This window comes from Patagioenas fasciata, chromosome 5 (assembly GCF_037038585.1).
Source record: "Patagioenas fasciata isolate bPatFas1 chromosome 5, bPatFas1.hap1, whole genome shotgun sequence".
Classification (NCBI taxonomy): Eukaryota; Metazoa; Chordata; class Aves; order Columbiformes; family Columbidae; genus Patagioenas; species Patagioenas fasciata.
In genome coordinates, this window is record NC_092524.1 from 5,613,056 (window position 1) to 5,638,678 (window position 25,623).

General features: G+C 35.3%; 1 protein-coding gene across 1 annotated transcript in view; it reads left to right on the forward strand.

The window, feature by feature from the left end:
* Window positions 1–25,623, forward strand: part of LUZP2 (leucine zipper protein 2) — a 168,470-nt gene that overhangs the window by 121,372 nt on the left and 21,475 nt on the right. Inside the window, exons 8-9 of the mRNA XM_065840213.2 lie at window positions 11,247–11,321; window positions 15,037–15,201. Coding sequence (XP_065696285.1) covers window positions 11,247–11,321; window positions 15,037–15,201 — 240 coding nt within the window. The remainder of the gene's footprint in view (window positions 1–11,246; window positions 11,322–15,036; window positions 15,202–25,623) is intronic.

Here is a 25,623-nt window from a genome sequence, read left to right on the forward strand (position 1 = left end):
GTTTCCTCCGCATCTGGATCTTCTGCGGCCTCCCTTGGGAAATTTAGCAATGCTGTTTAGGAAAAACAAAACAACAACAACAACAAAACTATTATAAAATGTCAGTTATATACATAAACGTAAAGCAAAATTTTAGAGGGTTTTGTTTTGTGCAATTTGTTTGCTTGGGGTTTTTTTAGAGATTTTAAGCCAGTGGCTTGATTAGGGGTAAGTTCTATAAGCTACAGGCTGACTTTGGCACATTGCATAACAACTGAAAAGAGTCTGGAAGAGGAGACTTTGTGGTTATTACTCATGTAATGTATAGCATTTTTAAGCATCTTATTTTGAGAGAATAACTATCAAAGACTTCAAAGAAGAAAATGTTCTCTAAAAGGTTTTTCTGGACTCTGCCAGAAATGATACTACGAATGAAAGTAGCAAAGTGAACCTCCTTTTAGCCATATTTTGATTTATTTAATGATGTTTCCTATTTGATAAATGTAATCTTATTGGTCTGTTGTGTCTTGTATATTATTCTTTGATGATTTTATTAGCAAAAAGAGGTTGTTTTTCTTTGGATTGAGTTTATTTTTTCTGTAAGCCTTTACTTCTCATACAAAGGATGAAGATGAAAGGAAAAGTGCTCACAATAGAGCAGAGTCTGGTAAATGATGAAAGGAAAAGTCTGAAAATATTCTTACGGACTTTTCTTTTTAAATACATAAATAAGACTACATCATATTTACTGAGATCAAAAAGTCTTATACATTTGTGGCAATCCCATCAGTACTGGTTCTGTTTTGGCAAAAGCTGTTTTCTTAAGAGACTGTGGAGAATAGAAAGGATGCTCCATATTCTCTGACTCCACAGATGGTTCATTTATATGCATGTTATTCTTTCACAATGCTCATAGAATGTTTTTTTAAGACCTGCAGCAGTTCAAACTCTGTATTTCTGCTACTTTGATGTATTCTAGTCTATTAGCCTTAGTAATAGAAAATGTTTTCTTGTATGTCTTGAACCTTACTGAAATTGAAGCCTATTTGTTATAATGCTATCTCCTATAGACTCAGAGCATTTCTCGAAGTGTTCTCCTTTTTTGGATTAACATATGTAGAATTGTTTTTTCCAGTCTTACTTCTCCGTGCATGTTTGCATACCATTAATGCTCCATGTTAATCATATCTGAACTTGTTTTCTTTGGTCTCCGTCCATTTGCAGTGCCCTAAAATGGACACTGAAGAGCAGCTGGACATTTTACTCATGATGAGCAAAGCAAAAGTATTTTTGGAGTCTGTACCCACAGTGTTCTTTGCCTTTTCTACAAAAACATGGCATATTCAGTGGTGATATCATCTTGAGTCATTCATCCCTACTGTTCTATATTCTCTATTTGTTTTATTTATTATTCCTGTCTGTATTTAGCATCTTATACTTGTCTTTAGTGAATGTCATCCTATTTTTTACAGTTTGTCAGGATAAATTTAGATAAAACCCTTCTTCTATGTCACACAGAGTTCTGGTTTGATGTCAGCAGAATATTTAATGAGTAGATGTTTGGTTCACTGTTCAGTTCAATTCTTGAATGATACATATGCCAAATAAAAATCTGTCCCCTAGAGAAGTGTTCCTTTCAGTACTTTTCCAAAAATAAATGTTGTACTAATAGATCTAAAAGACATGACCTCTCTAATATTTTCTCTTTCTGAAGGCAGGTATCGCATATATTTTCCAGTCTTCATGGTCTTCGTCCACTCTCTGCTGAGTCTGTAAGGAACTGAGATCTTAAAGCCAAAACTTCATAAAGCAGTAAAAGTGATGATGCACAAACATGAATAATAGAAAACAATAAGTGAATACTCTTATTACTGTGATTGGTCAGAGTCATATTAGAGACAAAAATCATCTTTTGTCTAAAACAATTTGTCTAACAATTTAGGACTACACGTGAAAAAAGTCTGCCACGACATTTAAATTTGTCTGAAAAGGTTTGGAAGGGTGTGTGTAGGTAAACTATACATCAAACCACACAATAACATTTAAATAATTCGGAGAAGAAAGACTTAAATAGTACTTTGTGTCAAAGATAGCACATGGAATTTGCCCCAGACCTTGAGAGATGACCTCAGTAGTATTATTTTGAGTGATTCTTTCAAATCATTTTTTGTTCTCTTGTAGCAAAGGTCTTTGAGTGCAGGAGACAGCATCATGGCTGCAAGTTTGCAAAATGCTTTTCTTGATCTTTAGCTCAGGAATTAGCAGCTTTGTGCTAGTATTACTACACATTTGTGAGTAACAGATGCACTGATTTGATGGTTATATTATACCTGTAGATCAGCCCAGAACGTTTGGGTTGGTTTGCATTTCATGCTCTGGTTCTGTTTATATTCATTGGTTTATGAAGATTGATGATATTTTCCTTCAAATTATTTTCAATACAAGATAATTACAAAATCAGTAAAGTTATATGTTTAATAGCTTAATCGGTAATTAATGCTCTTTTGCAGCAGTTGCTGTATCTGGTGATGTATAATAGCCAGGAGCACTTTGCTAGACAAGATGCTAGAAGATTATTCTGTTTATCTGTGGATTTCTAGAAAGTGATAATTTTACAGACTTCAGTTTTTGCTGTTTTGAGAATAACACTGTTGAATATGAACTTTGTGTCATTTTTCTTCTACTGAAGAATCTGACAGGTGGTATCCTGAGGTGGATGACTAATGGGCTCAACTCTGTGGGGTTTTATAGGTTAATGTGTTGTGAGTGAGAACTGGTGTTTTCTTTGAGTCCTAAGAGATTGTGGGATCTTCCTTGAGGTATTTCTGCTTTGTAGTATACTGAGATAGTGAGTGTTTGACTTAGTCTTCATTGTTTAGGATGCATGTGGTAGTTCGGTCATAGAAATTCCTAGATTTTGGTTTTTTCTTGCCAGGTGAGAAAGCTTATATATATTTGGATGCTCCCTACTGTTGGATGTATAATATTGCTTTTCAGGTTATCAGTTGTTTGTGATTGGATCTGTCTACTTACTGCATGTAGAAGAATGCTTTAAGATAGGATATTGAGTTGCTTTTCTCAGTAGAACCTGAGGCTTCTGGGAGAGACAGGAAATTAACATTTGTGTATTTGATTTTTGTAAAATATGTTAGAGCTGCTACATAAATATCTGTACTTGGTGTTTGGGTGGTAAGAGATGGCATGGTTATTTTTCAAATAACTGTCTTGCTGAGATAATATAGTTGTCATAGGGACCATTTTGTCATTTTCTATTACATGGCATTTTATCACTGTATGGTAAGCAATAGTAGGTGTTGGTTGGTTGGTTGTGTTTTGGTTTTCCGGAGTGGTGATACAGTATATTTTCATAACATTGACAAAAATGTGTGTATAATAGAAGGTCTGATCTAGATTACGTGTGTTTTGCTTAGAAAGTGGATGTCACTGTTTACCTTGCCATCTTTTTCCTAGCACATAGTTTCCATTTCAAATGCCATATTTTAACATTTTGTGTGTTGTTGCTATGATGTTATAGTAATTAGTAATGTGTTAAGGTTAGCATATTATGTTAGCAACAAAGCGAGGGGCCTGAAGTTCTAGACAGAATTAGTTGAATTCTGCTGAAAAACACCTACAAGTTATTTGCAGATGTGGGGATTTCTTTAATATTAAGAGATAAGGGATACACAAGAAGGTGGAAGGATGTCATCTTCTATGTTTGCCAGTAAAGACATTGGATTATGTGTTAACATAATTCATTGATAACCTTATTGAAGCAAAATTCATTCTGCTATTCTGTTTGTTGGTGTTGTTTGTTTTTGTTTTTTTTAATGGATTCATGCAGTTTAGGCAATTACAGATTTGTGAAATGTGACTATCGTTTAGTAATTCAGTCTATTAGCTTATTGTCAGTTACATTTTTTGCAGCACAGTTTTGAGCATGAAAAATTGCTCTAACTTTTTTTAATGAACTGAAAAATCCAATATTCAAAGTTTGTATATGACACTGAGGATGTGGCCTTCAGGATATGGATTTGCAGTAGATGATAATACAGTCTTAAATACCTAATCTGAGTTACTGGGTGAGACAAGACCAGTCAATAACCAGTGTGAGACAGGGTTATTTAAATCTAGCAGCAGCAGTTCCACCTTTAACTGGCAGCGTAGAGCTGTTCAATTGACTTACAGACCTGATCCAGCTCCTGCTAAAACGAGGAGAGGTTTGCTATTGATATGAAATTGGAATTGATTGGGACTTTGACTGACGTTTTCCACATAGTTTAATTATAATAATGATTTTGAGTGTGCCCAGTAGGGTTGAAAAATTTAAAAACTTTGTCACGTAAAGTATTGAAAAATTCCAAACTGCTCAAAGATCAGAGAAAAAAATAGGCTGAGGGAAAGACACATAAGAAGCTGATAGATGAGTCCAAGCCTCATCTTGTGTAGATGGAAAAAGAGAGAATGTTTTCCATGAAAACTATGGCCTGGATCCATGTGTGCTATATGTCAAAAAGGGCAAGATGATGTATGAGTAATGCCGGTTCCAGAAGCACACTGTGAGATCAATTGTTTTGGCACAATCATTTTATTTCAACATTTAAGGTTCTGTGGTGTCAGGTGCTGTAGAAATTGCTAAGAAAAATGTATTTTTCTGAAACATGAGAACTGAAGACATTTTATGCTGAGGATATTAGGACACGGTGTGCTGTTATCCTCCGTGCCATGGTCAGATAAAACCATGACAAATTGTGCAAATGAAGAGCAGGTGCCAGCCATGGTGCCCTCACTCATTGGCTTTCCCTGGAACTGGAGAAGCTGGAGGGGCAGCCAAGGTGGTACCTTGGGCAGCAGGTCCTTGGTGGCACCTGGCACACGGTGAAATCCAGAACCAGCCTCTGATCTGGCCCTGGAGCTCCTTGAAGGATTGTGCTGCAGGGTGATTGCTTGGGAGATCACCCAGCTCCACCATTTTGGGGCACAGCGACATGAATGTCCCAAATTGGGTGTTCTTCCTAGTAGAGGCAATTCTGAATGCCCCAATATTTGTTTCAAATCAGACAAATAAAAATTGAGGGTCTCCTTCTGGCTTCATCCTGTTTTCTGGATTCATTGTTATTCAGAGCCATCTACGTGATGTTCTGCAGGATGAAATTTTCAAAATAAATACAATGAATTTAATCTACATTATGGGAGGGTTTTTGAAATTTCTGTATTACTCATTGTTGGCTGATTTGGAAGCGCTTTGCAGTAACAAGTACTGTAGGTGTTCGATATTTTAGGTTTTACTTTATTCATCAGCTGAATATGAGGTAATGTTTCCAAAATGGAAAATTTAAGATAGTTATCTCTTTAAAAACAGTTTTAAGTTAAGTGATATTGCGAGAAATACTGGTTTTGTTTTCTTTAGTTTGTATTTTCCTGGCCGAATTTTACTCTTGACTGGAATGGTCAAATCTTAGAAAGAAGCCCCCAAACCAAAAAGCTGAAGCTTTGGGCAAGATGCAAACTAAAGCCCCTCAGTGTTTGTTCTCTTATTGCTAAAATGAGCAAGACAATTGTTTAAAGAAGTCTGGCTTAGAAAAGAAAGAGCAGCAGGTTGTTGTAATTGTGTGGATCAGTTATCCATCGGAAATAACAATTGGTGCTAAAACCTTAGATGCTCTGGCCTGATCTGAAGGGAGGAGAATTCCCTGCGGGAGATGTAAAGGCAAACCAAGCCCAAAGGTGGTTGATGTGGCTCTTCTCTTCGTACACATCATCTGGACCTGTTTCTGCAGAAAAACAGTTTTTTTCCTTCAGTTAGAGGATGAGTTCTTTACTAAAACCCCAGCAAACTGCTGGTTTACTTTCATTGTAATGAGTTTTGTGTGAAGGAAAAGCATGAGGGTTGACGAAGGAAAAGTGAAATTTCACCTAATAAAAGGCACAAAGGTATTATTTCTTTCTTTTTTTTTTTTTTTAATTTTTTTATTTAATGTACATCCAGAATAGTCACAAATGAGAGATAAAAGCATTGTGGCAGTAATGAGCATTAAGAAAATGTACAAGCTGTGAGTCTTTGCAGAAATTATGCTTTTAAGTGACTTTTCTTCTTGTTCCAAGTGCTTTGAAATATAATTCAGATGTTGCTGAATGTCTGGGTTTTGCTGCATGTCTGACTAAATGGAATAGCTGCCAAAAAGTGTTACTCTCAGTTACATTTAACACCTCGTGCTGCAGTAAACAGTACAATTTAGAAGCACAAGCCTCCTTTTCTGAGATACAAACAATGCTTACAGAATAAGCACAGCAGAATTGTGTTTATGAGATAATGTATTCAAATTTACGGTTAAGTGGTTTCCAATTAAAAAGTTGTCCTAGTTAGAATATATAATCAATTATAAAATAAGAAGTTGTACAGTAAAAATTTTATCTTTTTTCTTAAGCATTTATTTAAAGCCTATATGGGACAAAATGAAATTTAGAATATCCAGTCTATTTAACATGTGATTAAACATCACTTAGTCAATCATGTTTTCTACTTAAGCAGAATGTGTGATAATGTTGTCCTCAATAAACAACAATCCTTGGTATGAAATACGATACATCCTTAAAAAGTTTTGTAATGACCAAATAAAATCCCAATATATCACGTCTCGAAGCAAAGAAAACAGAGTCATGCCGTGTTTCTTTCTGCATATGTGAGTAATCCTTCTAATGTGAAGACAAAACCTAGCCTTTTCTGATTAAAAAAATCTTTGAAATTTTGTGTAAGGAAAACAAAGAGAATGAAGTAATTTTTTCCCTGAATATTTTAAGCAGTTACAAGTTTAAAACAACAACAGCAACAGCCATTACTACATACTTTATATTCCACATTGACATGCTGGAAATTGTTTCTGGGATAGAAATGCTAAAAAGCCTATGGACTAACCAGCTTTGGGAAGCAAATTCAGATCTACCTTTTCAGGGTAAAATACCAACATGAACACTTAAAGGAACTGTATTTGGAGCTTGTTTGTAAAGTACCACATTGTTAACAAAAATAAATAATCCAAGAGTAATTTATTAATTATATTCACATGGAGATGTTTGTCTCAAGAAAGGTCATTGAAAAGAGAATGTGACTAAGGAAGTGAGAAGTGTAAAGCTCCTAGCCACTGTTTTTCAGATTACAAAAATTCTCTCTCACCCCTCCTGTTTTGTTGCTATTGTGTGACTTTGAAGAATACAAACATCTCAACTACTTGCGTTATACTGATATGATACTTATGAATTCTTGGACATTCAAAGTCAGTATCCCCAAGACACGTAGGTATTGCCTTCACTTTTTTTTTTAATGTATACGCAGAAATTCTCTCTAGTATCAATTACTTATTATATAAAATTCTATGACAAATTGGGTTTATCTACTTGAAATCAGATTAGTGTTTTGCTTTTTATACTTATGCCTGGAAGAATTTAAATATAGGCACTTTGTATAATGTAAATCACAATGAGTAAAGGTAAGTACATTCATTTAAATGAGTTAGAAAAGTGGACTTCACTGACAGTAATTGCTCAGTACACTCTTTCAGAGCATGAAAAAATGATTTATCTCGCTGTTTCCTCTGTAATATCAAGAATGCCTAAGACATACTGAAAATGTGTAAGTTTTTCCAGGCTATGCTTTTTAAAGGCACTTACTCCTTATCAGAATTTGCCTTGTGTAGTCCTCCTGCTATTTTGACTGTTTTTCTTTATTCAGTATCCAAGCCACATTAATTGAATTTGGCCCCCTAAAAAACTTCTAAATTAGAATAGGAGTGAAACTATTGCAAGGCGAATTCAGTCTTAATAGACAAAATGTTTCGGGGAAAAAAAGGATGGTTATTCTGCAGTTTTGGACCAGGATGTAAATAAATATCACTGCTTTCAAGTGAGTGCTTCATCAAAAATGCATTTTTAATGCTAGGATTTTGTTCTCACTTAATGTCAGTTGGATTGATATCTCTGGCCTATTGGCTCAGTAATCTGTGAAATAAAATATATATAAATGAAAGTGACAGAAAAAGTTAGTCCATCAAAATATGACAATATTACCAGAATGAGAATAAGGCTTGATAAATGGTGCATGCCAAATGAATTTCTTAATACATATAAGCCTGTCCTTTGGAAGAATACTGCTTCACCATAAGCTATAAATGTTTTACTTGGTGTGAGCAGCGTTATTACAATACATTAGATTAACTAATTATTTCTAATGGTGGGCAGCAATTGAAGAAAGTAAAGGCTTTTCAACCTACTTGATTATTCTTTTATATGGCTGCAGTTTCATTCAGTACAATGTATTGTATGGTGCCAGATATTCCGCTGCCAGGAAAGAAGCAGCGGTCACCTGTAACCACTGTTACCTTCTTCCTATCAACTCCCTGGATTTTTGGATGCCAAAATAGTGCATGTGTTGAAGAAAACCAGACATAATAAAATTCATAATTTTAGCTCTGGTATTCCACTGATTGAAACTGTGACACAGATGGTGCTGAATGGAGAAGTTGTCTCGTCGTCTGGCTCACACCATACACAATCCATCATCTTCCATGGGATTTTAGTCATTTAGCAGTGCACCCCATCAGAGATGCCATCCCGGCCTCTCATTTATCATCTAAACATTATTTTGTGTAATTTCCTTTTTAATGGCAATACATATTTAATTACACATATTGTTTCTCAAATCTTGATTCTCATTAATTGAAAATGTTTTAATTTGTGTAACTGTACTGTAAAAATAGTTTCATGAGTAACAGTAATTAGAATGCTAATGATGTGAGAAATAACTTGGTCTAATTCTAGTATCTAATGAGAATTGTCTCTGCATCAGATAGAGCCAAACTGAATGTTTCAAACATTGACTAGGACCACGTTTATTGTGAGTGATATTATGCACTATATTTAGTAACAAATGCAAATGTTACTGAACTCCAGCAAAAATCTTATATGTTACTTTTTTTTCTTTAATAAGCCAGTGATAAATGCAGTTAAATTTTGCAAATTCTAATGACACTGAGAGATTCTTTCTGTATTTGTTGTTCTGTTGCCAGGCTGAGGAACTAAACCAGTGGTCTGATCTGTGTCGTGTGTATGATAGTACCTGATATCATGTGTAAGAAATGTGATGCAGTAGAAATTAGGGATTGCATTCACAAGAGACTGCCCCATATCTGAGCAAGCAGTTGACTTCTGCTTTGAAGCAAGATTGCCTAATCCTACATGGTTTTGACTAATGAAACTGTGGCTGCTCTGATAAATCCAGAGATAAATGCCTAATCCTGATGGGGACTATGCAGTTCTTTACATGAGCAGGGAACTGAAAATTCCAGGCTTCTGTCATTTTATCAGCTCCTGTGGCCCATGCTTAATGCTAATAAACGTCACTTGAGGTTGCTGGTGAGGACTACAGGCTGGGCTAAGCTAATACACATCTGCTAAGTTCAGTTCTGGAGCCCCAATGTTAGAAGGATGTGGAGCTGTTGGAACAAGTCCAGAGAAAGGCCACGAAGATGATCAAAGGGCTGGAGCATCTCTCCTGTGAGGACAGGCTGAGAGAGTTGGGGTTGTTTGGCCTGGAAAAAAGAAGGCTCCAGGGAAGACCATATAGCAGCCTTCCAGGACGTGAAGGTGACCTACATCAGAGCTGGAGAGGGACTTTTTACAAGGGCATGTAGTGATATGACAAGGGGTAATGGCTTTAAACTGAAAGAGGGTAGATTTAGATTAGATATAAGGAAAAAATTGTTCACCATAAGGGCGATGAGGCACTGGAACAGGCTGCCCAGAGAAGCTGGGGATGTCCCATCCCTGGAACTGTTCACGGTCAGGTTGGATGGGGCTTTGAGCAACCTGGTGTAGTGGAAGGTGTCCCTGTCCATGGCGGTAGGGTTGGAACAAGATGACCGTTAAGATCCCTTCCAACACAGACCGTTCTGTGATATGTACTGGAAGAGCCGTCATTGCCCCAACACAAAGTGTTGTAGCGTTTTTGTTGTAGCACATTTTGTAGCGTTTACGCTAAAAAGCATTTATGTTGCATGGCTTTAAATCAAGTTGTGCTGCATTCAGCAGAGTGCACGTGATCTTGAAAAGTCTGGCAAGAAAATAGTATCTGGCTGGGGTTGAACGTCAGGAACGTGGTGAGCACAGGGTGGTGCTGAGGGAAGAGGTGCTTCCAAACATTTGGCCAAAATTAAAATGTATTGCTCTTTAGCTGAGAAATGAGAACTTTATCCACTTACTCTATATGCAAAACTCATGCATTACCTAATTAGAATTTCAGGGAGGAAAGATAACTGGTTAGTCTAGTGTCTTTTTTTATGGTTGCCTTCCTAAATAGAGAAAACAACTAGTGGGTTCTTTTTGCAAACACAGCAGTAAAAGAAACCTAGGGAAGGGGGGAGAAAATAATTGTCTTTATCTACTGAGTAAGTAAAAGCACCTTCTGAACTCCTGCACTCAGTACGTTGTATATGCGTTGTAAAAAGCCAGATCTCCTCCTGAAGGACCATGCAGGAAAATAATGTTATGTCATATAAAAAGCCAACAGTCCATCTGTGGAGGATGTGGGCTGCTTTCCTGACCCTGGCTTCAAACACAAATCTCCCCAAATTCTTTCTTACTACGTAGCTGCATAACTAGTTATTCTTGTGAATTTTCCTTTTGGATGTGCAGGGAAGGAGATGGAGAAACAAATCTGGAGTTAACCCCTTGTATGCCAGCAGATAGTAGCATTTCATGAGGTGCCTACATGCATGAACATTTGAGTGTTTTCTAATTTTACTGTTTATGCCAAGTTAACACGAATGTTAGCATCTCAATGTTTGAAATTACAAAATAGTATTTCAAATTGCAAACAGAAGTCAGATAAATGAACAAAATAATAAATGTGTTTGAATACTTTGAATTTACCACAATGATATTATGACATAATTGTGAATACTTTATAGTACAGAACTAATTGTGGCACTGACATTGAAATTAGAGTGAACTTACATTCACATAAATGAAGCAGATTTGAGCCCAGTGCTGACATAAAAATACATTTTTTTTCTCAGGAAAAAAACCCAAACAAAACAAACGAAACAAAAAAATCCGTCCCTTGAGGCCTGGTCTTTTTGCAAGCGGTTCTGACCCAATTCATATGTATTACTTGTAAAATTTATATCCTTTTCTCCCTCACAGGCACTGCATGAAAAATTATAGGAAAAAGTGCATTGTAGATTGCATTAGCTTTTTCTTCTTTATTCCCACAGGCACAACAGCTAACAGATCTGGAGCAAAAACTAGCAGTTGCAAAAGATGAATTGGAAAAGGCAGCCCTTGACAAAGTAAGAAGTTAATGTGATGTGAGCATGTTTATCTCAATCAGTTGTGAGTGTTTCAATGTAATTTGACAGAAATAAAGTCTTGCAATGATTTAGATGCATATTTAATTGCATGTACCTGGGAATAATGCTACTGAAATCAGTGAAACTAATTACAATGCATGAAGTTAAGTACAGCTGCAAAGAGGAGGGCAATCAAATTAGAAAGAAACATCTCAAAAACCCACAGAAAGCCAAATGCTACAATTCCTTATGTGCAAATGTACACTAACAAGAATGTGCCTCTACAAGATACAATTTTTATCCCTTGTTTAGTCATAGTTCCAAGTCGAATGCGATGCAGAAGTGGGTCAGTTCCTCATTAGTGTGGGACTGATGTGACAGAGCTAATTCTTCATGTCAGGGAGGCTGTGGGGAGTCCCAGGAAGGGGACAAAGCAGAACACCTTCATTCCTGTCACCTGTGCAACAGCAGAAGTTTCTTCTAGATTTAAGGTAGCTGGGAAAAAAAATATCATGCAGTAGGGAAGCAGTTTATCAGGAAGGAAAATACTTCAATACACTATCAAAACCTACTGTTTTGGTTTGGTTTTCTAGTATTTTCATATTCTGTGAGACATTTTTTTAGAAGTATGCCTCTTGCACTAAAACCAATTTTCATTAATCTTCAATATTGCAATCTCTGAAATCATCCTGTTGAGCGAGGATTTGCATCCAGCATTGCAAAATGTCATCCTTGTAAGCGTGCTCACAGTAGCATTATTCAAACATATGTGTGCGTCTGGTGATACATCACGTTTTTTTGTTAGTGCACTGAACTCATCTGCTCCACATATTAATTTAAAAATGAAGCATATTCTTTCCTTGCTCATATAACACTCACAGACATGGTCTCTCACTAGTGCCAATATACTGTCTGTGGCATTGGCAAGAGAGCAATGCTTGCTGTAAATATCGTTGAAATGCAGTTATTCATTATAATGCAGACAGTTGTGAAGGAGAAAGCAAAGAACATTTGACTTCAGGAACTTTTAATGAGAACGCTAGTACAGGATTCTGTCTGCAAATTAGAAGGGGATTTGCAGCACACCAAACTGATTTCTCTGACCCTTCATTTCTTTCCTGTTAAATACTATAGGATTTTAATTTAGAGCTCAGTCGTGGTTCTATAGGCTTACCAAAAGACCAGTGCCATCTTTTGCAAATTGTCATTGAGAGAATCTTTGGATGGTGTCATTGCTTACATGATGCAAAGGTACAGTGGAAATGGCAAGGAGGAGTAAAAAAAGCAGTGCAAATAAAGGGAAAAGACAAAGTTCGTGTCAGCGAAATTGTGAGACAGTTTTGTAAGACTAGAAATACCCATGTTGGACAAGTTCTAACTGGAGAGTACAAGACCATTTAAGTTGTAGGCACCTTATTCCCCTGCTTAAGAGCTTTTCTGTATGAACTATGAACTGAAAAGAGTTAAAGACAGCCAATGGTCCACCTGTGTCTTCAGTGAAGACTGAGCCTTAACTCTTCTGATAATGTTAGCACACATACTTTCAGCTGGAGGAATGGAAGTAATGTATAAAGCAAAGTGCATTTTTGGAAAATGAGCTGTATTTGAAATGAATAGTTAAGGGATCAAATCTCAAAATGTGCCTATAAATAGGCATTAATTTGTATTGTGCCTTTGGGAGGGTATCAGACTTTTCTATTAAATATTAGTTTGTGCTGACAGAGGACTTAGTGTCTCTCGTAAGTCTATTTACACTACAGCACTTTTCTAGGTCCTGTGATGGACCCTTGGAAGACTGACAAATTTTGCATTAACACGGCCAAAATAATTCTATATTGAATTCCAACCACATGAAAAGAATATAAACAGATCTGGGAATTCTGAAGACATGCATCAAATGTTGACAGTATTTTGACCAGCAAGCAGTCTATTTTGACCACAATCACGTCTATGTAAGGTTATTGAGAATTGTGTCGAACGACATCCCTGGTTCCAACAGATGGGAGGAGTGTGGTGTTAGATCAGTGTGATTTACAGGGAACACGAGGCTGATGTAGGGCTATAATGGCTGGGTCCGTATCTTCAAGCAAAATTACAGTCCGCTCCCTCTGCCAGTTTGGTGTCTGAGTTTGTTTTGACTGTGTCAAGTGCTGATTTATGTTCTCTGTGCAGTCAGTTCTTGTAAAGGTAGAGGAAAAGACATACTACATGAATAGAAGTATGCTTAGATCTTCTGTTGTCAATTAGAAATTAGAAGTCCCCGAGTCAGATGGATAAAGTAATCCTTTCCCTTTTACACTGCCATTAGGTCAGAGACGTATCAGTCTGGCTCAAGGTTCATACATTTTAATAAGTAATTCATACAAAATGCTATCCTCTTTGATAATGTAGCATTCCTCCTCACTGCACACATCTCAAGGGAAACACATTCTATTTTGTCTGTTTGCAAAAAAACCAAACTCCATCCCATCTCCTATTTCTTTGATTTTCCTTATTGTGCTGTTTATTAATAGTCTTTTTATAGTTGTTTTTGATCCTGCCATTGAAATATATCCTACTAACTATTTTTATTTGTTTATTTTTAAGGAAACACTTCATGAGATACAGAGTTACAAGATAAATTCCCTGGTTCCAGTTCAGGGGAAATTTATTGATGTAAACCAGGGAATATTTGTCATGTTCTGAAAAATACTTGTTTAGCAAATTAAATAAAACAATGTGGAGTATGCCCAATGCCATTACTTAAGATGCGTGTAACTGTGAAATACTTTTATATCGTGTATATAATATTGCACATACATAGAAGTAGTGTGTAATGTTACTTATGTGAATATTTTCCATCAACTTTTGCCATCGTATAGTTTGGTTTACATATCTTCAAAACAACATCTTTGAAAGTTGAAGTGTACTGGTGTAGTCTGTATTTATAGGCACATTTTTAATAGTAAGAATAAGAGCAAGATTGTTGTTGTTATTATTTTTTAAGGCCAAATGTTGCCTAACTCTGCCTGAAATTAGTATAAGGAAGTTACCTCAATATCTAACATTTGACTTCACATGTCAAAGTGAAGATTTAAAATGAGATTTCCTCAGTGCTGTAGTTATGTCACTGTTCTTACTGTCTCAGCTTATTTTAGTGACAGACTTTTCATTAATCCATCCATCTGTATTCCTGTGAGTAAAGAGTGTTGTAAGATGAGTTGCAAGCACTTCAACACTGTGCGGTGCCACAGCACAACATGCTCATGAGAGATATCATCTTTATTGGATTAAAATCAATTTTTGTAACTTGGGGAAAAATACCAACTATTCTGAACATGACAAACGAAAGTCCATGTCTTTGCAATGCTTCTGAATATTTACTTCTGTGTAACTATTATATGTAAAAGTCTGGACACTGTGTGATGTCTGGTAGATTGTATTTTTGTTTCTTCTCAGATAAAATAACATCTAATAATTATTTGCAATAATCAATGTGGATAAAACTGCATGGAAGAAAGGGAAAAGTGCAATGACTTTCTAGGCAGTTTGGTGCGTAATGCACAGTAACCTAATCATATTGAAAAAAACTACTCTAAATAGCCTTAATTTCTTCCGTTAATAAGAAAAAGCAGCAGCTGCTCCTAAATGTTTGGTTTAATGCAGGGAGAGAAAGCAAGCAATTCCGTTCATAATAACACATCTTAGAGAACTGATGGTTTCTGATGTTCCCCAGGAGTCACAGCTGAAAGCTCTGAAGGAGACCGTGCAGCTTTGCCTCTCTGCTGTTCTGCACAGTCAGCCGCCCGCTACGAATCTAATCCCTTCAAAACCAGCCGAGAAGCTGACATCCCCGCTTACAAAGGGCTCTAAAGTTCCATTTCAAGTGACAAGCGCCAAGGTATGTTTTCTATCTCTTTTTTTTTTCCCCGAACATCTTTGAAAGTTTGTCCTGTAAGAGCATCCAACTGGAACTAAGGAGGATTTTGAATTCATTGAAAGATTAGGATGAATTTTGAGTATTATTCTAAGCCTGTTTCTGATGTCAATAAACTTGTTTTTTAAAGTTTAAAGCAGCTTTTTCTTTTGCTGAGGAACAAAATTCTGTCCGTCACTTGTTAAATGGACCGTGTCTGCATAACAAATCTACAAGGAAGATGGATTTGCATCTAAAATAAATCAGGATGCTAATTCATAGGATTATTTACCTGCCAGGCACTGATAGTGCATTTGTAGTAATATAGCACTAAACAGTAAGGTAGTTTTTGCTTACCATGGTTTTTTTTTCAGTTAAAAAGACTGTTATAAGACCATAAAATAGTCAGGGCCACCCAAATTGAGTTTCCCAAAAGGGATCTCTGGAACTGATAATAGGCCACGGGGAACATTACAATCATGCAAGTTGCCCCAGAGATGGAAAGGGCAGTTTAGGAGAAAACATGAAAAAATAAATATTGCTGAAAAGTGTTTTGATTCAATGGATTCAAGCATTTTAATACAGTCCAGATTTTCAGTGATTAACAACTGTTCTGATAATTTTCATTTCTGGAGTTGCATTTTGCTCACGTATTCTACTGATTCAATAGATATAAAAGAAATCTGTGATTTCAATTAAAAAGGAAGTTCTACAGAAGAATGACAGAAGGACACTTTAATGTCTTCCCTGAATTCCAAAACTCTTTGCTGAAATGTAAATAGGAATTGCTAAGTCGTAGCCAATTTGTAATTTTTACGTCAGCTGTTGATATTCACTATTAGTACAGAGGCTGAAGCCAAAAATTAGAAATCATTCTGTATATAATTAGAATTGAAATACAATTCCAGAAAGCAGAATATCGTTATAAAACTGGATCTCAGATTGCTAGTGAGAAAATAATGATTGTCTGTTCCTTAATAACTGTTTCATAGGAAGAAACCTTCTTTCCTAATGATTATTACTTCTGGAGACAAAGCAGTGTATTAATTGTAGTGGCACATGGGGATATTAATGCTCATTTAGATTAAGATCACTTGATTCTGTGTTCTGCATTTGATTAAAACACAGAATACTCTTCCTTTTTTTCCATCATCATATAGATTTTGTGTTTAATGTTCCTGTTTGTAAAATGTAGCAGTATTTCTGTGCTCCAGCCTTTTGAGAACCAGCATTTAGTCCTCTGTATCCCAAAGTGCTTGAATAACTTAAACGGCCTCTTTAATAGACATTGCTCACATTTCTCTGCACTTGGCATATGCCATGAAAATGTCTGAGAAAATAATGGTCTGCAATCCTGTTCTTCCACACATTGACACCTTATTATTATAAATATGCGCATTATCTCTGATTATAAACCCACCAAAATCTGATACTGTGAAACAGGTTGTCAAAGAATCATAGTCAGTCCAGAATAAATACGCTCTACACTTCAGCTATATTCTAGAAGGCCCTTTTTTAAAAAAAAAAACCAAGGAATATCAATTCTTACATATCTTTCCATGGCTTTTTCTTCCTCTTACAAACCAACTAACTCTAACTTATAGATGTATGACTTTCTTTTTTTCAAAAAAAAAAATTAGGTTTGCATAAACATTTCAAAATAGCAGGCTAGTATATTTTGGTGAATATAAATGTGTGTGATTACTTAAATGTGTACCAATGGGAACTTGAGATGAGCAGCTCTTACGCATTGTGTCGTGTCTGATAAGCAGCAGTTTAGGAAAGAAATGATGATTTGTCTGGCAAAAATCTCATTTTAAAGGTATTCTCATGCAGCCTAAAGATTACTTTCTGAAAGTGTCAAGCTTATTTTAAACCTGTTGAAGGGTACATCATATGCTGTATGATATCTATATCACTTTGGCACAATTATTGATTGAGGTGTTTCCTGCCTTTTTATTTGTTTTTTTTTAAGTTGCAAGTAAGTAGGTTGTCTATTAGAATTCATAATTGGTAACCATAATACCTGAGTGCTTCTTAGAAATTATATTGAACATAAGAACATAGTGTAGAAAGGGTAAGTATGAAAGTAAAGTGCCAAATTTCCGATGAAAGTTCATTTTAAAAATGTATTTCCTAGTGAGGTATTTTAGTCTTTCTAGAGTCTGTGATATAAAGAAACAAAACAGATTTTAAAAAATCAGTGCAAATCAGTGCATAAAAGTACCTAAATCAGTGCAAAAAAAAAAAAAAAGCTGTTATCCTGGATAGCCCAGGAATTTGGAAGAGTAAGTAGTAATGGGACATTCTTACATTTATAGAAAAGTTTCCCTTAAAGTGATCAGTCTGAGATGTGTTTTGTGACGTGTTAAATAAGTTAATATTTACAACGTACAAGAATATAAAATACAGAATCTACCATTTGAATTGTCACTAATATCTCAGACCAAACCCATTTTACCTGTCACGTACCTGTCATAATACTGATGACAGTGGTTTCATTGACTTTTACAAATTGGTTGAAGGCCCAGTGCATATGAGTTCAATGACACTAACAACTCAGTAAAACCAGGAATAACCAGAAGGCCGGTCATTAATCCTGAATTATGAGTTCTTTAACCTGCTAGATTGTTGACAATTCTTTTTATTATGTAATTTATTTTGTCCTATAATGTCACAGCAGTAACCATTCTGTATTCTGCCAGTGGAAAATGCTTTCAAACTATTATAGTTGTCAGATCTGGCTTTTGCTGTAGCGATTTCCTTGGCTCAATCCTGTTACAGAGGTCATGAGGAAAGAGAAAAATGAAGAGGAGGAGGAACACACAAACTCCACTTTCCTTTTTAATCTCCAGATGAGTGCCTAAGGACCTGGGTTCTTAGAAAGTATTGTTAATGGATGGAAATGGTAACATTTACTAAGCTACCTGCTCTGGGAAATGTGGGCTGGTATAATCCATCAATCACAGCACTGGTACTAAATTCCTGTTGAGGAATTTTCTGCACTTGCTGTATCTTGGCATAATAAACAACTGTGAATGTATATGGAGTTAGTAGATGGGATGTATTCTTACTCCATTTTTCAAATTCCTCTTTCTGAAAAAAGTTAACATAATACCTTAAAAAATAAATATATATATATATATAACACTTATCATTCAAATATCTTTGACTGTGCAGTGTAAATACACCTGTGCTCCAAAAGCAACAAAATAAGCTTTGGTAACGCTGTGGAAAATTAATGGTAAACCAAAATCAGAAGTGAAGTAGAAGAAAAGTCTGTTTCCAGTAGCAAGATAGAATATTAAAAATGATGGAGGGAAACCTATTTATAGAGGTTCTATGATATATCTAGGAAGCCAGAATATTTCTTAAGCTTTAGTCCTTATGCATTTAATTCTGCAACAGTAGAAATGGTTGATATAAATGTTTATATAAAATAATAATACAGTAGTTAACTATTTGTACTAAAGAGTAGTTATGCATGCATTTATATTATGATACTGTAATAGAATTATATAATTGACTAGTAATTTGAAAAAAAAAAGAAATTATGTGTTCATGTGTTCAAAATACACAAATACATTTTGAAAGAATGAGGAAATGTCTGGAATGTGTAGGTTGGACTGGGTCCATGTTTATGACAACTGAAGAAAGTTTTTCTAATTGTCTTCTAAGAGTGTTTTTGTAGATCACAGAAAACAAACAGCGTAGGTTCAGATTCATGAAAAATTAACCAGCTGAATGTAGCAATGTATCATCTCATCTCTCTCCCTTTGTAGGTCAAGAAAAATACATAACTCGGAACAAATTACTTAAGGAAATAATTTCAGTTTTCTAAAATCAGAGGTATTACTGTTTATATAATTTATCATAACATTCCAGTATAAATGAAGGTTCTGACCCTTTGAACAAAGCAATCAGGAAGTTTTTGCTCAAGAACCTGTGAAACAACACAAATATAATTATGGACATGTTTTTGTCCTTAGAGATAAGATAAAGACACTGAAAGCTTTTCTCATGTGTCTGATTATTTTCACTCTGGGTGACCTCTGTATAACCTGCTGAAAACATAACTTGGAAGTTATTTTTCTTCAGGAATTACAGTTCAAACTGACATTATGGCATTATGTCAGGAGGCACTCCAAATCTTGTGTGTAATAACCCCACCGCAGAGGCAGAAAGATGGGCTAATGGACTTCTGAAAAATGAAATATGCTAGTCTGAATTTTAAAAGCTATTAATGAAATGAATCAGATATCTGAAATTGACAATATGTATATGCTTCTTGGTAACATACTATCTGTTTCGTGGATCTGGAAAAACAAAGCTTTAAAATGGAAAAGAACAATCACTGATATTTTACAATTTTGCATTCATTTTTGCTGCATGGTTCCTTGCTATTCCCTGGATCATTCTCTGCATCTGTCTGGTATTTCAGACCATGAGGGCAGAGAAAAACTCCAGTAGTCAGGGTTTTTTTTCCTCTATTTCCGTGCTTTCTTTCATTCTCCTATTCTTTGTTGCTAAATACTCCTCATCATTTCTCCTAACTTACCCCTTTTCAGCATTATTCTCTCATTCTGTCTAGCAAAGTTTTCCCTTCTGAAATTTAGTCCTTCTTTAAGCTTAAGAAAGCTCATTATGCTATTCCTTTTCCTATAAAATGACCATGTAGAGAGCAGAGGATCCAGTATTGTCTGAGGCAGCTTTTTTTAAAGGGTCTGCTTCAAAAAAATTGCAAAATATTAGGTTAGACCTGGAACAATGAGAGGTTTTAAACAAAAATTAACCCTGTTTTGTTGGCTGCTATGGTAAATGAAAATTCTATGTAATTGTGAAAAACACACAGAGCAAAACTTTTAATTTCATTGAGCTCCGGGATACTATAAGCCAACATAGATATAGCACACCATGCTCAGATTTATTTGGAAATTAATTGTATGCTTGCAATTGACGGGGAAAAAATAAGGTGCATCCTCATAACTTTATCAGAGGAAGCAGAGGTTGAACCTCAGGGTACGAAATATAATATCTGTGGTCAGTTATAAGCGAACAGCAATAGCACTGGGGGCAGTGAATAGATTAGTGCTCCATTAAAGCCGCAGGAATTTGGCCTCTGTGGTACCTCAGTGATTTTCTACTTCTGTTGTATCAAACTCTGCTTCTGCCAGAGTTAATGAGATATCACTGACACCTGCAGTTTCAGTGACCTGTAGATCATTACATCCAGCACAGGGATTGGAAAACCATAATTAAAAAAAAAAAAAGAGAGAAAAAGGCAATTACTAAATGCAGAGTCAGCCACATTTTATAATATGCAGTAATGATGTGCAATCATATAAAACTTTCCTGACACATAAACATTATGAGAATAAAATAGCATTGAAAAATGACACTATCCATTGTTTTCGAATTTAATTTCAAAGAGAGTAATGAATACGTGTACTTACTATAGAAATCTCAGGTACTATGAGTATCTGTAATGCTAAAGTAGTAAGAAATTTGTTTTTTAAAAAGATAAGAGGTAGTTTAATTGCAGAAGAGTGACTAGCGTGACCTAGTTTCTCCTCTTCTGCTGTTTATAGCTCTCTTTGGGCTTATAGACTTTTATTCTCATTATGATCAACTAGATGCCAACCATAGTTTTGTATTATTGTTAATGATGATTTATAGGAGTATTGCAACTCTTTCTCACATCTTTTATTTCCAGAATTTCCTTCAGATTGAGTATGTTTTTGCTGTTGCCTCAGAAAACTTCCATGGAGGGTTTTCTACAGCCCTATTTCTTCAGTGACTAATTTTTAATAAAATTTTATTACATGCTGGAAAATGTTTAACACCAGAGATCATTAAATTGAAAGCTGAAGCTCTTTGCTTTTATTACTTACTTTAAAGAAGTCTTCATTATTAACACATTATCTTGATAGTAAATTAGTTCAGGAGAATTTTTTTTTCCACTGAGTGCAATCAAGGGAAATTGGAAAAAAAGCACCTGGCATCTCTTACTTAGTCTGTAACCCCAAAACAATATCATTCTCCCTTCAAGTTTTAGTGACATAATCTTTATTATTATCTTCACTTATTAACTGTTTGACCTCACTCCTCTTTGTTACGGAGTGTAAGTAGCTGGACTGGCCCATTACCCCTGGGTTCAACTCTGCAATTAGCAATGGGTTAATGAGCTGAAGAGGTAACTGGTAACTACTTATTACTGCACTTTTTGTGACTGTTAACTGAAGGTCAGTTTGCCTGTGTATGAAGAATACTCTCAAGTCTCACTCCAAATTTCTTTTTTAATTAATGTCTTATCAGATGTTTCTATAAAGTCTCCCACAATCTAGTACATACATACTGTGGGTCATCGGAGTACAGAAAATTCAAATTTCTTAAGGGATATTTTAACTAAACTAAACTAAATATTTTGGGGTATGGCTAATGGTCTTGTGTGGACCTGAGGATTAGCAGGGATGGTTTACATCCATCTTCTGATATTGTGCTTCAGTCTAAGCCAGACCCCATGCGAGAGCATCCTCAGGCTGGGATGTTCGGCAGCTTCTGGACAAGCTCACTTGTCTTTTTCTGTATCAGAAGGGAGAAAGAGAAGATGTAATTACTTTTCAGATGTTATTGTTTTCGAGATCTTTCCTCACCTGCTCATATCTCATATCAAGTGCAGGTTTTTTTCGAATGTTTTCCTCTCTCTTCCTTTCCCCCAGTGATCATGCAGATGATTGGGGAAATGTAACGTATTTCTGGTTTTAGTTAGAGTTGAAAAATAGCAACGTGTTGTTTTATCTTGTGACTTTCCCAGCTGAGGAGTTCATTACATATTGTGTCAAAGAGTATGTGCGTGTGAACAATGAAAACAAAACTGAATTTATCTGCCTTTGCAGTTGCACACTGGTAAAACTATTTAAATATTTAATATTAGCACGTGTGAAAAAAGACAAGAAATCTGCAGAGCATCGAATCAATAATTTTAACTGGCTTACAAACTTGAATATAATTGTGAAAGTGCTCCCAAGGGAATTTTGCTACCCAAGGATATATTAAAGATTTATTTGAAAATTATTAATGCAGGTATAGTGTGTACAATATATATAACTAATCTACTGTTACGAAGTATCACTTCATACGGATGTACGTGGAAAATGTTAGAGATAGTTAAGTGATCTTTGATTTGAGCAAAGATGTGATTTGGAAAATACAAAGAAAATATCAATTTGCTCTGGACATTTTGGTTATTAGTAGGAATTTTTTAGCAATTCAATTGAAAACATTGCATTGAATCGTAAAATGTAAGAAATTCAGAATGGACTAGTGATAAACCCAAGGCATTCAAGTTCAATTTAGTCTTGAGCACTTTAGGAAATCACTTACTGGCCTACACCTGAAGTCTCATTGTCTTCCAGAATTGCTAAGCATCCCCTTATTCTGAATTTATTATTTTACATTAAAATAATAATAAATAAAATGTTATTTTATTGCCAATGAGAAAGCAACATTTTCTGAAGGAAAGTACTTCTCATATAATGGAGAAGCAGACATTCAATTAAATCGAAAACACTTTTAGTATCAAGTCCATATTTGTTCAAATCCCTAAAAGTTAAATGGGTGTTGCTTAAATTGAATGTTCGAAGTGGTAAAAAAATGGAGTCATATAATAAATTACTATTGAATCTTTTTTATTACTAAATATTTTGAGGTAGTTTACAGATTAGTTATAGACTCCTGTTTTCTCATATGTTTTGAAAAATAATAGTCCTCATTTTTGTTGGTTGAACTGTGGTCATGATTGTAATCATATTGTCAGGTGGTTTTTTTTTTGTAAGTGTCTTTATAAGAAGGCACTTAAAGAAACACATAATTAGAAGCAGAGTTTATTTTGGAAAATCTTTCTCTACCAGGGTTCCTACCTTTTCTTAAATCAATGAGAAAGTCTCTTTTAAGACATGATTGGGGAAAGAAGGTCAAAGTCTCAGAGGGAAAAACACTTATATAAGTTACATCATGTATGGAGCCCAACTGGTGGCTCAAAGGAATTCCAGCTCTACTGAGTTGGTCCTCCTGGGGTCTCTAACTCTTCCAGGGCTGGGCATCTTTTGCTTTGTCTTCGCGAAAACACAGATGTGCACATCTGTGACTGTAACTTCAGTAGCTGCTTTGTTCATCTGGGCAGCCTGTAATTGCCTATAAAGCATGTTCTGGCAGTGTGTATTATTGCTGCTCTGAAGTATAAGAAGTGTTCTACAATGTTCATTACCCCACAGCTAATTGCTTTTTCCTTTATGACGGTTGTAGAAAAATCTGTTACCAAAGCAATATGTTTGGTTGTTTCGGTTTCTTAAATATAGCATCAAAAAAAACCCACAAACCCACCCCACCTTAAGACGCTTATGTATCTTTAACAGTTTTATAAAACAACGTTTTGTTATTTTCTCCTCTGCAGTGAAGGATAGCCTGTTTTAAAACTTCAGAAATGGTGGGAAAATGAAAATAAGTAGAAGGTGTATTTATACATGTAGTTATACTCTTGATTACATATCCATCTCGCTACCCATCCTTGAACTTTACGCGCTACAAAATGTTAGGTATGCAAACTTGCCCACTCTGTCAGTAAAAATGATGGTAAAATTTAGCTGTTATTAAGGAGATGTGAAATTATAGGTTAAGGTATAATGTAATATAGGTAATTGATTTTTATATACTTATTAACGTGTTTTTTTTGTAATAATATTTATTATATGTATGATGGTCCAACAAAAACTTCTGGTTTTCAAACCTAATTAATTCTATTTCCTTTTCTTGTTGTTTTAGCTACAGATATATTTACAATAGGTATCCAGAATTACTGCTGAACAAATGGTTATTAGAAGACATTTGAAGTGAAATAATCTATATCAAGTGCACTAATTGCATCCTGGCATTAGACATAAGTGTTCGCGAGTAACTGGGCCACTGAAAAAATAGGTTTCTGCTGTCTGTCCTCAGTCTCTAATACCATGGTGGAGTAATATGAATCAGCCAATTCATATAAATATTCCTTTGTTTAGGTGACTGGTTATTTCTTTATTAATATTAAAGATCCAAGTCAGAATAACTCATGATTCATCCAACTCTTAAGCAATTGTGCAGGTTCAGGTCTTACTCAGAACAGAGTGGAACAACTATTACATTTCTGACATAGATCAACTGAAAGTGTGGGTGCAGAAGAAGCAACTCTTCATTTGTCTGTACTTAAAATGACTTTATAGCTGTTGTTTTCCCTTTGAAGGTTTAAAAGGAAATCTTTAGTAGCATCTCGCACTCATCTTTTTTTTTGCAGAGGTTAGCCAATGGTTCTCTGTTGTTTATTCATTTTAAATTGCTGTACTATTGAGTGAATACCAAAGGCATGCAGGGTGATACAGTGACTATAAAGTACCTTAAAAATTAGTTATTTACATGTTGGTATCCTCTCCCATTCAAAAAATTACAAATGTCAGAGTACTTCTAGCTCAGTACTTGGCCAAGAACTTGAGCTCAGTTGTGCAAACATTAACCTTGGAGGAATCAACCGCCTTCCCCTTTCCCCTCCATTTCTAGTTGTGAATGTAATATCATAGTTCGGATTATCTTGAAGTTTTGCACAACTATAGTTCTGAATTATGAGACATTTGAAAAAAAACTTATGCAATTTGGTGATTCCATGGTTCATCTTCCTTCATGTTTCTGACATGACGCTACACAACAGTGACCTAGAGAACTGCAAAGATAGAAAATAACATCTAACTCCTGCTGCAAATCAAGTGGGAGAAAAAAGTGAAAACACAACCTCTCAAATGCATGATTTTAAGATTAGACGAGCCTCAGCAGAGCTGCATAAAATTGTTTCAATATAAATTTATAGCCAAAAATAGCAGAAGCAGCAAATAAGCTATCTTTTGTTTGAAATAATCTACAAAGCAAAGTTACTTGCATAAAAATTCTGTTGAAAGGCACTAAAATGCTACATAAGTGCCAAAAGCAATTAAACTTGGTCAAGGTGACCCCTCATCCTCAAACAATAACACTGTGCTTGGATATTTGCGGTTTACTCGGTGTATTATATCACACATGCTGATCTGAGATCTTCAATCACTGCAGGCAAGCTTAAATCTCTATTAGAAAGACATTAAAAGAAGCCCATCTTATCTCCAAATACATCATTTAGAGATGAAAATGTATATATTATTTATTGAAGAAGTTTTGACTGTTTCCACTTTCAAAAGTGCAGATTAATACATGACTAGGGGTTCTATAGAAATGCAGAATGCTGATGTGGTAAATATCTTAGTGCATAATACAAATGACAGTCCCAGTATAGTAGTTGTATAGTACTTGTACAAATGATGTACAATCCGTGCTCTGCAGTTGGATTATTTT